This window comes from Muscardinus avellanarius (genome assembly GCF_963383645.1).
Source record: "Muscardinus avellanarius genome assembly, chromosome: X".
Taxonomy (NCBI): Eukaryota; Metazoa; Chordata; class Mammalia; order Rodentia; family Gliridae; genus Muscardinus; species Muscardinus avellanarius.
Window position 1 is genome coordinate 30615043 of NC_137792.1, and position 16939 is coordinate 30631981.

Consider the following 16939-nt stretch of genomic DNA (forward strand, 5'->3'; position numbering starts at 1 on the left):
TGTTGGAGATGTAGCTCAGAGGTGTAATTCCCCTGGGTTCAATCCCTAGTAGCAAACTAAAAAATAAAAATAAAAATACTGGCTCCTTCAATGAAATTGAACCCAAGGTGAGAGAACTAATTAGATAATTTGAATAAAGATTTTTATAAGTGGGCTATTAATTTTCAGGTCTGATCTGCTCTTTTTCAGCAAATTTTAAACATTATTTCACTTGCCTAAAGATTGTTTGCATTAAAATGTCAGTTTTAGTAACATGCAGCACACTATATATAATAATTTTTGCACAAGTAAATATTTTTATCTAAGCAAGTATTCCAGGGAGTAATTTGAATTGTCTTACTTCATTTATTTTTCTTTTCTTTTAAAGAGAAAGCATGAAAGCTTATATATTTTGACATTATTAAAAAGTTGATATTTTTAATAAATATACTTGTTTTGTGGGTATATGTAAATGTCTTAGATTTAAAATATTTTCTATAAGAATGTATTCTAACTGAATCCAAATAAAAAGGCTTAGATATTTTTTGTTTCATTTAGTGAAAAAAGTGCATGTTTTAAATAACATTTCAGTGTTATGTTCTCAAAATACATTTACAGTTTGTATACTTGTGACATCATGTAATCTATAATTAAGGTATGTACATGATTCCTGACAACTGTGATTTAATTCAGTTTAAGAGGAGGTACAGGGAAGAGAGCAATCTAAGCTTGAATATCATTGCTTTAGTTTTGATTTTCTTTTCTTTGGTGTAAAGGATTGAACCAAGGACCTGATACATGCTACCATGCATCAGGAGTGTAGGTACTACCACTGATCTACACTCCCAGCTCCTAATTTTGAATTTTGAAGTACTAATACAAACCCTTACAACCTGGAAATTGCCCAGTGTTTTGAGAGGAAATAATCTGATCTCATTCTATAAATTAAAGCTATCACTTTCTCCTTTGTTTCTACAATTGAAAATAATCTAATATTGATATTATTATGTAAGACCCATGAGATTTCTAAATTACCTTGAAAAAGACTGGAAAATGCTTCATCAACCACTTCTGCTCCCTAATATGTAGAAGACATAACTAATCTATAGTAGTAACTTTCATACTGACCACATTTTTACACAAAGATGTAGTTCTTCCAATTGGGGAGTGAGATAAAATCTACTTGCCAACTTAGTCCATCTAGAGTTCTCAGTGTTATGTTACCTTGCTTCTTGGTACAAGAAATACATGGGAGATATTTATGGAATGCTCTTGGTAATTTGATTAGGATGAAATTAGAAGACCTGTGTCCCGCTACATTGCCTTCCTGTTGCTTATCCTTCTGAATTAGCCTGCTGTTTGGTTATAGGAGTTACTTGCTTTCCTTGACTCCCTTTTTTTTTTTAAATTTAGCTAACATATAAGAAAATAATGTCATCTTAGAAGTATTTGGGGGCTTTTCCCTTTTAAATGCTCAAAATATCTTATTCTTGATTATGTGGTTTACCCTCAGGAAAACTGATCTGAAACCTAGGGATATCTTAGACTGCATTGGCATATGTGTTTTGTTTAAAAACAAGAAAGCTTTCTGATTTGATGTACACAGCACTGCTGTAAGTGACCAGGGAGAAAAGTGAATGCAGAATTTGTTCAGAACATAGAACCATCATGAAAACTTCTATCCAAATAAAGATGACCAATTAGTAAAAAGATAAAAAATAAATAATAAAAACAAGTAAGCTGATAGATTTAATCAACTTTGTACTTATATATGGGATATTGCATTCACTATAGGACACTTTGATGAGAGAAAGGTGGTACAGAAAATCATATCCACTTTTATGACAAACAGATGAAACAATAGTATCTTTTTATCTTGGAAATGAGAAGCCTCAAGGGGAACTAGTTGCTATCTTTATTCATTTTTAGTTAGAAGAGGTCTGTTTGTCATTTTAGAGGATATAAATAAGACCAGTGGCTAAGAAGTTGTAATTTAGTAAAATGTCTCTTAGAAAAGACCAACATAGTCCAAACAAATATGAATGCATGTACCATGCTCCTTTTCAGGAGCTTTACAAGTATATATTAAATATATATTAAGGGCCCCAAAAATTGTGCAGTAAATAATCTCTGTAAACTTTTAAATTGAAGAATTCCACAAAAATCTTTTATTAGTTTTCTAAGAAGCTGGCATTAGGATATCAATTTTCAAACTGTGGTAACTGGTAACAGCATTATTTAGGAACTAATTAAAAATATAATTTCTTGGTCCTGACCTAGACCAATAGGATCAGAAACTAGGGATGAGTCCCAGCAATCTGTGTAATGATCCTAAGGGATTTCCATGCTGCTAAAAAGTGAGAAGCACTGTTAATAAATCCCATTGTTATTATCAAACTTAACAGCACTCTTCCTTTCACCAAGAACATTTACCATAATTTGTATTTTTAAAGTTTCTTTAATATAGTATAATCTATTTTGTAGATGGTTCATTTTATGAGGCATAAAAGAAAGAAATATTTACCAAAGGCCAACTATGGTTTTCACTCCAGTGAAGGTCCTTTCTAGCTGGTATTCATTTGAGTATTTAAAGGATCCTGAGGCTGACAGTGTAGCTCAGTGGTACAGTATTTGACCTGCATGCATGTTGCCCTGGGTATAATTCCATCACTTAAAACAACATCAAAGAGAAACCTAAGAAATCCATATCTTACATAAAGTGAAGTACACCTTTAAACAATGAATCAAAACTTTAATTCATTGCTAACATTGTTATTTTTTAAAAAGAATGCTCAGTTTTTCAATTATTACAGAATTTTTTGGAAAGCAAGACTTTCTTTTACTATCTTGAATTACTTAGTATTTTCCTCCATGTTAGAAATACATAAAATTATAAATTTCTAACCTTTTTATATAACAGAGATTAAATTCTAGTGACATTATATTTGTCTTTAAACAAGCATGACACTTTAAAAGCATAATTAAAGTACAATTTAAAATCTATTTGTGTAAGCCTGGCATGGTGGTGCATACTTGTAATCTTAACATTTTGGAGGCGGAGACAGGAGTAGCACAGTTTGTAAATAACCTCAGCTACTTAGTGAGGCCCTTTACAGGGTCTTACTGAGTTGCAAAGGGCCTAAGTAGCTGAGGCTGTCTGTGAACAAACATATCAAAGTTAATCAATAAGCCAAACATAAGGAGGAGGGAGGGGGAAGGAAATGGGGTGGAAATTGGGTAAGGGCTAATTGGGTCATATGTGCATTTATGACTACCATCTTCTACTCCATTAAGATGTATGTGACTACAGTGCACCAATAAAAAATTTTAAAAATAAAATAAAATCCTAAAAAAGGAATAAAAAATAGGGTTGGGGATGTAGCTCAGAGGTAGATTGTACCTGAGTTCCATCCCCAGTATGGCAAAATAAATCTATTTGTGTATAAAAATATAAAAAATCCCGCAGAAGTGTGGGTATATTTCCTATTTTTATTATTTTTATTTTTGAGGTACTGGGGATTGAATCCAGGAATATTCTACCTCTGAGATACACCCCCAGTCCTATTTTTTATTCTTTATTTTGAAACAGGGTCTCACTAAGTCGCAGAGGGCCTCACTATGTAGCTAAGGCAGGCTGTGAACCTGTAATCCTTCTGTCTCAGCCTCCCAAGTACTGGGATTACAAGGGTGCACCACCGTGCCTGGCGTATATTTTCTATTCTTAACTAGGTATCATAAATTCATTTTAAATGCTTACATGAAGTTCCTCTATGAAGTATGAAAAGTAGTTTTCTTAAGTTAAATGACTTTGGGGTATGTTAAAGTGTCACCACACCATATTTAACTTAAGTACATTTGGAACAAAATTGCTATTATTGTTTCCTTGTAATTATTATGTCCAAATATTATGTCTTCTCAATATTTCATACAAGTCAGGTTTTTCTGGGTTTATATATTCTGTCAATTGGAGTTTTATTTCCTTTTAGTTAGAAAGATAAATACTGATCTTCTAGAGATTTTATTTTGATTTAGTTCCTGCTGTCTAACAGCCAAATGCCTGGGGGTATCCACTTACAGTAATGAATATAAGTAGTGCTATCATTATTGCTATATTTAAACACCCATGGTGGGTAGGAATGTGCTAAAGTCTGAACATAACATGGTAAATTATGTCAGTGTCCCTGCCCAGGGCAACTGCTTATGAAAGAACATACTCACATGATGCAGCTAGCAGATGCAGTAGTTAAGAGCTAAGTGTCACTTCACTGCTGACTCATGGGAAGAGGTTTAGGATGTTGCCTATGTTTTCTAAAGTGCACCTAGAAGTCTTTATCTTATATATTAATTTCCCTCATGCACTTTTTATTACAATTCTATACTTATTATTGTATCTCTTTTTAGTGTTTCTCACTGGAGAAAAAGCCAATTCAGTTTTGAAACGCTACCCAAGAGCTAATGGGCTTCTTGAAGAAATAAGACAAGGCAACATTGAGCGTGAATGCAAAGAAGAAGTCTGCACATATGAAGAAGCCAGAGAAGCTTTTGAAAATAATGAAAAAACTGTAAGTATACTAGAAATTTAAAAATTATCACAGATTTGCCTACAATTTTTATGCATATGTGAAATCTACATTTCCAAAGAATGTGCATTGCTATCTGTTAAAATTTACTAAAAATTTCAGAAATATGAAAGTGGTATCTAATAATATTCTATGCATGAGGAAGCTAGGTTCACATCCCTTTATGTTGTGTATTTCCATAGGACTATGGTGAACTAAGATTTATAATTTTGGCAAGAGAAACATTTAGTTCACACAAATCTTTGTTCTGGAAAGTTAATGGTATTATTATCCTATTCTCAATTAGAGAAAAATGGTAAAGGAAGCCAATGAATGCTGATAACGGTTTTAAAATTTTACTTCTCATAAAAAAGAAATATCTAGAATTCTTACCCCATTCTTTGAGAATATTCCTGTTTCCCTTTCTTCATGCTAGACCACATACTATTCAAGGAAAGCAGGGTTGGGAAAGTACAAGGCACAAATATAAATTTTATAGGACTGCTTCATGATCAGAAATTACACTGCTAGAGGTGTATAAATATCTAATTGTATAATATCTATTGTATAAATATCTATTGTATAAATATTGTATAAATATCTACTGTATAAATATCTAATCCTGTGAACCAGGAAGATAACACTACATGCTAAACTAGTAGGGTCTGATGTGCTAAAGGGACATCAACTACACCTCAGTAGCAGCAGATGTAGAAGAATTTATGAAAAGGGATTTGGTCTTTTTTTTAGGTAGAGAAGGCCTCAGAGATGGTCAGGGAATGAAGCTTAGAGAAACACAGTTGCCTGCTAGATTCCAGTGTATACTGCAAAAGCAAAATCCATTTATTTTTTATTTTTATTATTTTTTGATACTGCAGATTGAACTCAGGGTCATTTACCTCCAGTCCTATTTTATTTTTATTTTGAAGCAGGGTCTCTCCTGGCTGCTGAGAGTCTCACTACTTGCTTAGGCTGTCCTTGAACCTGCAATCCTCCTGTTACAGCCTTCCAAGTATTGGGATTACAGGCATAGACCACCATATCCGGCTGCAAAATCCATTTATAAATTGTTAACCTGTGAGTTTCATAAGCTTTATTGACTCACTTTGAGTTTTTTTTAATTTTTTTTTATTGGTGCACTGTATTCATACATCATAGTGGGATACAAATTTTTGTAGACATACATGCACACATCGCCCAGTCAGCCCCCACCCGATCCCCACCCCATTCTCTCCCCATCCCTCCCTCCCATGCTTGGCTTAGTGGTTGACATCTAGAATTATAGCAATTTATCCAAAATTAAAAATAATAATCTCACATAACAGTTTCATTTGTCTGATACCAAGCTTTTGATGACTTAAAGATAACATTTCAATATTTCTTTTTACTTTCTTTCTTACCAGAGAATATTTTTTTCTATTTTTTTAGGTGAAACTATCATATATTTATATATTTATTTTTCAGAAAAAAAATCTATCCTAATATGGAATATGGACTCTAGATACCCAAAACGATCTTGAAAAAGAACAAAGCTAGAAGATATATATTTTCTGCTTTCAAAACATATAAAGCTACAATAATTGAAACAGTGTAGTACTATTCTAAAGGCAGATATATAAACCATTGGAGTTAAATAAAAGCCTAGAGCTAAATTCTTCCCTATATTGTCAAGTTATTTTTGACAAGGATTCCAGGAACATTTGGTGGTGGAAATAATAATCTTTAAATATTGTTGAAACATAATAATTACATGGAAAAGAATAAAGTTGGACCCTTACCTAATCCCATATACAAATATTAACTCAAAATAGATAAAAGACCTAAATATAAATCTTAAGACTATAAAGTTTTAGAAGAAAATCTGGGTCATAAAACTTCACAACACTGAAATTGGCAGTGATTTCTTGGTTATGATTTCAATGGCACAGGCAACAGAAGAGTATACAAACTCCCTAAAAAATAAAAAAAAAGTTGTATATCCAAAGACAATGTAAACAGAGTTAACAGTTACTAATAGCATGGGATAAAATATTTCCAAATGATATATTTGAAGGTATATTAATATTCCAACTAGAAATCCTAAAAATTAACAACAATAAAGGCAAACAATACCATTTAGAGATAGGTAAAAGACTAACATAAGCAAAGAATCTCCACAGATAACCAATCTTAGTTGACTGTTGGATGAAAACTCTTGTTTCTCTGGTTCTGGTGTGTGTTACCTCTTTCTTCTTTGTAGTTAATCTCTTTGAGTATTTTCTCTAGTGCTGGTTTTGAAGACATAAATTCCTTCAGTTTCTGTTTGTCATGGAAGCTTCTTATTTCTCCATCTAATTTGATAGAAAGTTTTGCTGGGTAGGAAATTTTTGGCTGTAAGTTATTTTCTTTCAGAGTTTGGAATATGTTACTCCAAGCCCTTCTGGCTTTCATGACTTGGTTTGGGAAGTCTGGAGTGATTCTATTTGGTTTGCCTCTGAATGTCATTTGGCCCTTTGTTTTTGTTGCCTTTAAGATTCTCTGCTTGGCTTCCACATTGGTCATTTTGACAATTATGTGGCGTGGGGATCCTCTTCTCCCATCCTGTCTAAAGGGAGTTCTATAAGTTTCCTGGACCTGTGTATCAACCTCTTGCTCTATGTTTGGAAAATTTTCTGCTATTACTTCCTTGAAGAGATTGTTGATCCCTTTGGTTTCACTTTCTTTTCCCTCCTCTATTCCAATTATTCTTAGGTTAGCTCTCTTAAAATGGGCCCATTTTTCTTCAATATCAGATTCCTGCTGTCGGATATTTTTTCCTAGATTAGAAACTATGCGTTCATTTTTGGAATGATCATCTTCTAAGAGTGAGATTCTGCTCTCCATGTGGTCTAATCGGTTGTTTGTGCTTTGAATTGAGGCCTTTACTTCATTAATTGTATCCTTTATCTCTTTTTGGCTCTCTCTGAGTTCTTTTCGAAGCACCTCTATTATTTCTACAGTTATTTTCCTGATTTGATCTTCTAGAAATCTCTGATTTTCTGTTTTATTGGGTTCTGATGTTGTGGGGTTTTGGGCATTGATTGCTCCAGTATTATTCCTCTTTCCCATGATTTTGGAAGTTTGTGCCTTCTCTGGCTTCTTCCCTTGGGTCACTATGACTTTTTTTTTTTTTTGGTTGTGTACAGTGTAAGTTCTGATTTTCCACATGGCTATCCAAATACCATTGAATAAGTTTTTCTTTTTCCTAGTAATACTAGTTATCTTTCATCAGGTACCTAATTTCCATGTGTGCCTAGTCTATTCAGGATCTATTCTAGTCCATTAGGCCCTCTTTCTGCTCAGATGCTAGGACCACAGTTTATATATAGTAGGCATCTAGTATGTTTTAGTATATACTAGAAAGAGATTTTTCCTTTTAGGTTTTTTTTTATTGTTTGTGAGCTATTCTTATATGTCTACTCTCATGTATAAATTTTACTATTAACTTATCTAGTCCAGAAAACTAATTTGTCATTATCTTTATTGAGATTTCTTTCATTTTTGAACTTTTCCCCCAAAAATCTGCTCTTATCATAACTGATCTCAGTATGTAGTAGCTTCATTTATCCAATTTCTGATCACCAAACCTTGTTGTTATCCTCACTTATTCTTTCCTTTTCGTATCCAACATTCCATAGTTGTACCAACAGTTGGTTCTAACATGAAAACATGTTCAGTATCGAGTAATCTTTCAATATCTTTACTTGTTACTACTTCACATGAAAGTCACCACCACCCTGTCTTATGTATGACTTCTTGGCATCCCTCCCCATAATTGATTCTCAAAGAAGCAGATTATGCTTTATTTGTATTTTGTTTTGTTACTAGAGTTATAATACAAGGACATTCTGCCTTCAAGCTACACACTCAGCCTTTTCTATCTTTTATATTGTAACAGAGTGTTATTAAATTGCCAAGGCCGGCCTAAAACCTATGATCTTCCTGTTTTAGCCCCCCAAGTACTGGATTATAGGTGTGTGCCACCGTACCTGGCTATGCTATGATTTAAAATCTCATTTCTGCATTAGCTTTTCATCTCCCTCAGAAAAGTCAAAGTACTCAGAATCACAAGACTCTACACAGTCATTTCCACCCCAAACTTCCATTCTCCTACAGTTATTTTTTACTACAACTCCTATGACACTCTACCACTCATATTCACTTTGATGTGGCTTTTCTCTCTTTCTCTCTCTTGCTCTCTCTCTCTCTCTCTCTCTCTCTCTCACACACACACACACACACACACACACAAACACACACACACACGGACACACACAGCACATGTCCTACTTGACATTAGTAATTGTTCTTTCCTCTTCAAGAAAAATATGTCTGAGATCACTGATCACTCTCAGGTCTTTGCTAAAGTTCACTTTCTCAATGAAGAAGTATCCTGTCTTGAATTTTAACCTTGAGTCCCATCTTTGTACTATTTTTTCCCAGCATGTATCATCACCTAACATATATTTGTTGTAGTTGTTAATTGTTTGCTCTCTCCCCAGGACTTTTAGCTCTGACAGCAACATTTCTTGTCTGTTTTATTCATAGCTATGTTCCCTAGCAATGCTGTCACATAATAGGGTATAAGTAAATATTTGATGATGGAGTGGGGTAATGGATTGGCATATTGCAAAATATATTTAATATATAGGAAAATGTGATTTAAATTTTATTTACAAGTTGACTGAGATGTGAACTTTAAAGTGGATTTTTATTATATTGGCATTATGATTATCCCTTTCCTTGTGGCTTAGAGTATGTCATCTAAGTTTGCTTATGTTACTAAACTATACCATTTATAACAGAGTGTGTTAAAGAGCTTCTGTCCAAGTATAATAACCCTGAAATCTTCTTTAGAACAACTATTTTAGTTTAATGTTTGTTATGTGCTAAGAAGTGTCTAGCATTAGACAAAACAGTTTAATCAGGTTTTTTTGTTTGTTTGTTTGTTTGTTTGTTTTGCGGGTCTGGGGATGGAACCCAGGGGCATTCTACCTCCAAGCTACACCCTCTGTCCTATTTTTTATTGTTTATTTTGAAACCAGATCTCACTGAGTTGCAGAGGGACTCACTAAGTAGCTGAGACTGTCTGTGAACCGTGATCCTCAAGTCTCAGCCTCCTGAATGCTGGAATTACAAGTGTACGCTGGCACCACAGCTGGTTTAAAACAGTTTAATCTTAATCTTGAAAGTGAAGAAAATAATTGACTTTTAAGGTTTGATTATTACTCTTAAATATATTTTGTTTACCAAATTTTATCAATTAAAACAGATTTGCCAGGCATGGTAATGCAGGCTTGTAATCCCCGTGCTTGGGAGGTGGAGACAGGAGGATCGTGCAGGTTCGAAACCAGCCACGCTTCCTTAAGAGACCCTGTTTCCAAATAAAAATATAAAATAGGTCTGGGAGTAGAGCCCGGAGGTAGAAGGGCTTCCAGAAACCCCAGTACTACCCAAAAAAATGAAAGAAAGAAAAGATTTACTCATATATATTTTCATCATCCTCAAATGTGGATTTTATAAATTTAGAAGTCTACTTTTATGTATAATGTTTATTTGTAATTTTTTACCTAATTTGGAACATTAGTCTAAATATACAATGGGAGAAAATGTGCTGTGTTCAGTGCTTCTCATTTTCACCAAGTATGAACTAAGTCAGATTTATTCAGATGTTTTCTGTTGAGCATCTACTGTGTAATAGATGCAGGGCATACTACAATGAATAAGCTGCTTCTCGCTCTTGATTTTTTTGTGTGTGTTTTTGTTGTTGTTTTTGAGAGCTGGTCGAGACACCTGACATATGCACAAAGACTCAGGTGTATACTTTGTATTATCTTGCATACATAAAGTTTTTGTTTGTCACTTATATTTCAATATAGATGAAGTAGGAAAAAATCAGTAATTTGAGTGCCAAATCCTCTTTTTAATTTTTTGCCTTTTACTTATTTGTTTTCCATATTTTATTTATAAGTGAAATATATTAAAAATGGTGTACATTTAGATTGTGCTTCTTGCCCTCTCCCCCCATTTCCCGGAATTCCTTCCTCCCAATAAAGAGTATCCAGGTTAACCATGTTATATTTATATGATTACACATATTCGGATGTAGCTCCTCTATTGAACAACCTCAGCTTACTTCCTCTCCTATCCTTCCATTGTAGCTTTGCTGAGATTTTTCCCTCCATCATCTGGAGTCCCTCCCTACTACTCCCTATCTTGGGCCAAATCCTCTTCTTTAAGATCAGATGGATTGTATTTGATGTCTCAACTCTGCCATCTACTGACTATGTCTCTTTTTAATAAACATTTCACCTTTATAGGCCTCAATTTTTCTGTCTTTTAAAGGGAAGAAATTACACCCACAGCATTAGATTTGAGACTATACACTTACCGTAGTGCCTAGCACAAAGAAAGCCTCTGATAAATATATTTTATTCTAGTTTTTTTGGTGCTAAGTAATAACCACTCTACTTAGGAATTATTATTTAATTTATACCATTTTTAATCTCTTCTCTCTATGGGAAAATTAATGAAATCCAAGTTTAGTTAATAGAAGTGAATCAATAGTGGTTCATTAATTTTAACATATGTACCATGCTAATGCATATGTAAATACTAGGGGAAATGGCAATGTGTACAGAATAGTATTCTATATCATCTCTAACTTTTCTGTAAATTATTCCATAATATGAATTTTATTTTTTAAATGCACGGTTGAGGGTTCCCAGGTCTCCAATGTCCATAAAACTTGCTTTATTAAATTATAATTTGTTAGATACTAAAATAGGTGGTTTAATGAAAAGCATTTATTTGGAATACTCAACTCTGCAACGGTTGGTATTTCTGGTGGTATGGGTGACCATGACTGGATGCATCATCCTAGGACTTTATCCCATTCCCTGTACACTCCATGCTTTAACCTACACCCTTGTAGCCATTGTATTTTAAAAACAGAGTTAGTAATATCCAAGGTTTTGAGGTGTAAGTACAGCAATTCCTTTCTAAGGTAATTTCTCTCATTCCAGTACTGCCATTTAATTTTTATTGTACTAAGGATTGAATTCAGGGGCATTCTAATTCTGAGGTACACCCCCAGCCACATTTTAGTTTTATTTTGAAACTGGGTCTCGCTAGGTTGATGAGCATCTCACTACTTGCTGAAGCTGTCCTCGGACCTACAGTCATCCTGTCTCCGCCTCCCAAGTACTGGAATCAATAGCATGTGCCACCACGCCGGGCTTTACATTTTAATTTTTGTGGAAATTATTAAGAAAGAAAGAATTATGCAGCCCCTTCAAACTAGGTTATGTTACAAAAGCAACATTGGAATTCTCTGAATATGAGAGTCCATGGCAGGAGGTAGCATATAGATATTTGTTAGTGACAGTGGTTATAAGAAGGGCTTAGTGTCTAAGGTATGTGAGAATTGATCACTAGGTTCCAGAATAGTACTCATTTCACTTTCAAGCAGAAACTCAGATTCTTTGGCACTATTCAGGAAACTTCTATTTCATTTAGCCTCTCATGATCTGCTGATGGCACTTAAGACAGATTTAGAATTTTACCTCACCCTTGGTGACTAAAGACCAGTGAAGAATAAAGGAATTCAGGAAGGAAAGGAGTTGGAAGTCAAGAGTGAGCACAGAAATATAGAAGGGAAACTTGAAGCATGACTATGACCATCTTTCAGCCATACCCTATACTTTTATATCTCTATTTTCCCACATTAGAATATCCCAGGCCTTCATAAGTGAGCCAAATATGAAATTTTCTTCAGATATATGGGGGTGGCTTCCTGGGGCTGCCAAAGTCTTCCTCACTACTTTTGGGAGACACCCTGTGAATTTAAACAGGACCAAGATGTATCATTTTATGTAATCGGTGTTCTAAGCTACTGCAGGGATGAGGAAGATTTCATTTCTGTAGGCAAGCATAACATTGTTCCTTATCATTTAAAGCAAGTTTTTGTTGATCATTTTGTTTATGTTGCTTTTAAGTTAGTGGTGAATTTTAGTCTCTGGTACTTGGGTTCTTTTGTAGATTAATAAATCCTCTGTAGTGCCAGTAATTCTTACTGGGTTATAGTTCTAACTTAATTAGGAGGGCTTCAGTCTGTATGATAATAATAAAATACCATACTTGCTCTTGGAGGAGTCTGTCCTGCCTATGCCAGCAGTCTGTTAGCCTTGACCTAAAGTTACCTCCACAGGTTTTCTCTCCTAGTGCCAGTGAACCTTTTTCAGAGCTGAACTCAATACTGGTACTAGTGAGATGGACAGATTCATCTGCTCTCACTTGTAAAATCAGCTGAACTGTGTGTGTATTTAATAACTCTGCATATTATAGGTAGCAGTGTCTTGTTAATAATGCCTCATTTAAACTCCAAATATGCTGTTATTTACCCATTATTGAACTGTACATACAGAATCTTAGATCTTATCAGTGTGTCTCCTTAGAATTAATTTGCTAAAAGTTCATCGCATCAATCTAGTGGAAACCCAAGTGTCCTATGGCAATATTATTTCTTGCACCAGAGTTTGAGGTTACATAAATGGTGAGTTAGGTGCTTTAAAAGACCCTGCTTTGTGTAGCTACTTTAGTTTGTCTGAACTGCTGGAGATTAGAGCCAAGCAGATCTCATTCCTTTTTATATGCACTTATAGGAATAAAAGTCTTTTATTTGGTTCCATCCATTTTGCTGCAAATCATAGGATATCATTTATAATGGCTGGATCATATACTATTGCTTATATATAATACATTTTGTTTATGCATACATCCATTGTCTGGCATCTAGGCTGATTCTGTATCTTAGCTACTGTAAATAGTACCCTAATAAAGGGGCATGCAGGTATCTTTTGAATATGCTGACAAGAGTTTCCTTTGGTTATATACCCAAGAGTGGAATAGCTGGACCATATGTTATTTTAAGTGAAATAAGTCAGACCCCAAAAGACAAATACTACATGATCTCTCTCAGATGTGAAAGTTGAATTAGTTGATCAGAATGTATAATAGGATTACTTGAGGTTGGTAAGTGTGGAGGAGAGAAAATTCAGAGGAGTTAGATAATAGATACCAGAGAGAAGTAATGAGTTTTAGTGTTCTACAGCACAGTGTGGAGACTGAACTTCACTGTAAGCTATTATATATTTTATCTCAAAGAAAAGGGTAAAACACCTCCCAAAAAACTAATGATAAGTAGATAAAAATGTTAATTACCCTAATCAGTAATTACCTTGATCAGTAAGTATCGTAAATACATTTGAAATATCACTGTACCTCATAAATATGTACAATTATGTGGCAATCAAAACTTTTACATGTTTAAGGAGATGAAATTGCTAACTATCCTGATGTGATTATCATATACTGCATATATATGCATATTACAAACTATATATAATTGTCAATTGATGTATATCAGTTACTATATATCAAATGTATCAAACTGTCATAATTTGTGCCATAAATTCACATAATTTAAATAAAAAGTAAAAATTTATCTACTCTCATCCATTTAAAACATCAATGTTTGATATGCTTTATGCTTACCTCTGCTCCTTCAGCTGCTGTTAAACATTGACCTCAAGATCATGGATTGAGAAGAAGAGACATAATCTCTTTTTAACTCTTAGAACCTTCTACTTTCTCTTCTCTGGTAATCTGAGGACTTTGAGGAAGATTGAGAAAATAGGCAGATGTCTCTAAGTGAACTGGTATCCCTCTAGCTTCTTTCTGACTATCAATAATATTTTGGTAGGTCCAACTGTGAGTTGGGTGGGTAGTACCTAGTATACTTTAAAGGGGGGTTAGAAAAAGGCTACCCAGGAAAAGGTTAGCCTCTTGAGCCCCTTTTTATCTTGTTTTCACTGTGTTGTACACACCTTGCTCTCTTGCTGTTGGGGCCTTTTGCTTGCTAACCATCTTTCTTGGAGAGAATAAAATAATACAACTAAAGCTTCCCACAATATTCTTCTAACCTACAGAAAATTCCTATACCTCCTTTTAGTTAATATAAAGAAGTCTGCTCCATTATTGATCCTGTTTTCTACCTTGCTTTTTTTCTCAAATATACCCTAGCCTTAATATAGGCATAAGGGAAAAAAGTAGGTTAGATCAGCCAGTCCAATGCTTAAATAGACATCCTCATGGGAAGTTAGATCAGTGTTCTTTTTTTTCAGGTAATGGACAACTGCTTCCTTGATGCTCCCTTAACCCATAATCTTAGGGTCCAGACAATATCTTGGAATCTATTAAAGTACAGCAGGCCAACCTAACATCTACAGTAAGGACCCTTGTGGCCATCTCCTCCATTACGTTGCTGCTTTGAGATGGTTGTCTCCTTGGCAGCAATCCTGTCATAGTAAATGGCCCACGTATCCAATAATGAGCTGAAACTAGTCAAGTGGAACTAATGAGAACAAAACCTGCACACTCACATTGGAATTTGTGTGGACCCTAGATCAACAGCTTTGCTTGATAAATGTTTAGGATTATCTATGATGCCATCTGAAAGATGATGTTACCTGAGAGGAGGAGGGTAATTAGTAATTCAGAGATCAAAGGATTACCTGTTACCCAAAAAAATCACTTTCCTGAGGCCAATACACAAAACTCCTCTCAGAAGAGGAAAAGAGATAAAGGGGGCAAAACCCACACATTCTATGATGTGGTTGAAATGCATAACATGATAGCCTACAGAAAGTGACTTTTTACTTTTTTTACTTTTTTGTTTTTTGCAGTACTGAGGATGGAACCCAGGGGCATTCTACTTCCAAGCTACATCCCCAGCCCTATTTTTTATTTTTTATTTTATTTTTTTGCAGGTCTGGGGATGGAACCCAGGGCCATTCAACCTCCGAGCTACACCTGTTGCCTTATTTTTTATTCTTTATTTTGAAACAGATTCTCACTAAGTTATGGAGGGCCTCACTAAATAGCTGAGGGTGTCCACGAACCATGATCCTCCCATCTCAGCCTCCCACGTGCTGGGATTACAAGCGTGAGCCCACACACACGGCTTATTTTTTACTTTTAAATGATCTCACTGAATTGCAAAGGGCCTCACTAACATTTTCTTATTTGTAGTATCCATCTTTGTACCTCATAGTGTAAGCTAACAATGGGGGGCACAAATAAAAAGAATTATAAAATAATTATGAATATTGAAAAAATGTAGCTATTTCAGTAATGTAGTCAAAATAGTTGATGACAAAACCCAAAAATCACCATCATATTTTATTTATTCATCAATCATTTTTCACATTTTAACTTCTTTGAAATTGCCAGGCTGCTTACAAACAATGGCATATCATGGCTTAATTAAAATCAGTCCTTTTTCTTTATTAATATTTAAAATGGTGTTTTTGCCAGGCATGGTGGCACACACTTGTAATCCCTGTGTTTGGGAGGTGGAGAAAGGAGGATTGTGTAGGTTTGAAGCCAGCCTCGCTGGCTTAAGAGACCCTGTTTCCAAATAAAAATATAAAATAGGTCTGGGAGTGTAGCTGGGGGTAGAAGGGCTTCCAGAAACCCCAGTACTACCACCAAAAAATAAATAAATAAAAATAAAAAATAGGTCGCGCGCGGGGCACGCCAGCTGGGGCCCGGGTCGCGGGACTCTGGGCCCCAGGCCGAACTGCGCGTAGCACGCCAGGCCCCTGGAGAAACCGGCCCAGTAAGATGTTGGGTTCTGGGCGGGGGTCGCGCACGGTGCACAAAAGCTGGGGCCGGGTCGCGGGACCCTGGGCTCCAGGCCGAACTGCGTGTAGCACACCAGACCCCTGGAGAAACCGGGCCCAGTAAGACGCTGGGTTCTGGGCAGGGGTCGCGCGCGGGGCACGCCAGATGGGGCCTGGGTCGCGGGACTCTGGGCCCCAGGCCGAACTGCGAGTAGCATGCCAGACCCCTGGAGAAACCAGGCCCAGTAAGATGCTGGGTTCTGGGTTGAGGTCGCGCGCGGGGCACGCCAGCTGGGGCCCAGGTCGCAGGACTCTGGGCCCCAGGCCGAACTGCGAGTAGCACGCCAGACCCCTGGAGAAACCGGGCCCAGAACAGAAAAAGATAAAGAAAAATATCGGAGAGGAGGTAAGAAAGCCGTTATGGATGCCAGGACACTGGAGATGCAGACAAAACTTATCTAAATGCACTGGAACTTATGGAAAAATTCGCCGTGAAAGAGGACTTCTATTTCTCTATATTGTTAAGAATCTCAGACATCACATATAAGGAGAGAGTTTAGCAGAGACCAAGGAGAAATGCGGTGTTGAAAGAGTTCTCCGCGATGGTGGTGGAGACTTGTATTCAGGAGAAGCAGAAACCGGATCTTACCAACTTTATTTTTTTGCAGAAATTACACCAAATGTCGAATGCTACCATCA

The 16939-nt window shown here is 35.7% G+C and overlaps 1 protein-coding gene across 1 annotated transcript in view; it reads left to right on the plus strand.

The window, feature by feature from the left end:
• The window catches only part of PRRG1 (proline rich and Gla domain 1), a gene marked incomplete at both ends in the record, with an annotated part of 80525 nt that overhangs the window by 51789 nt on the left and 11797 nt on the right, over positions 1–16939 (plus strand). The window contains one exon of the mRNA XM_080718847.1: positions 4381–4541. Coding sequence (XP_080574973.1) covers positions 4381–4541 — 161 coding nt within the window. The remainder of the gene's footprint in view (positions 1–4380; positions 4542–16939) is intronic.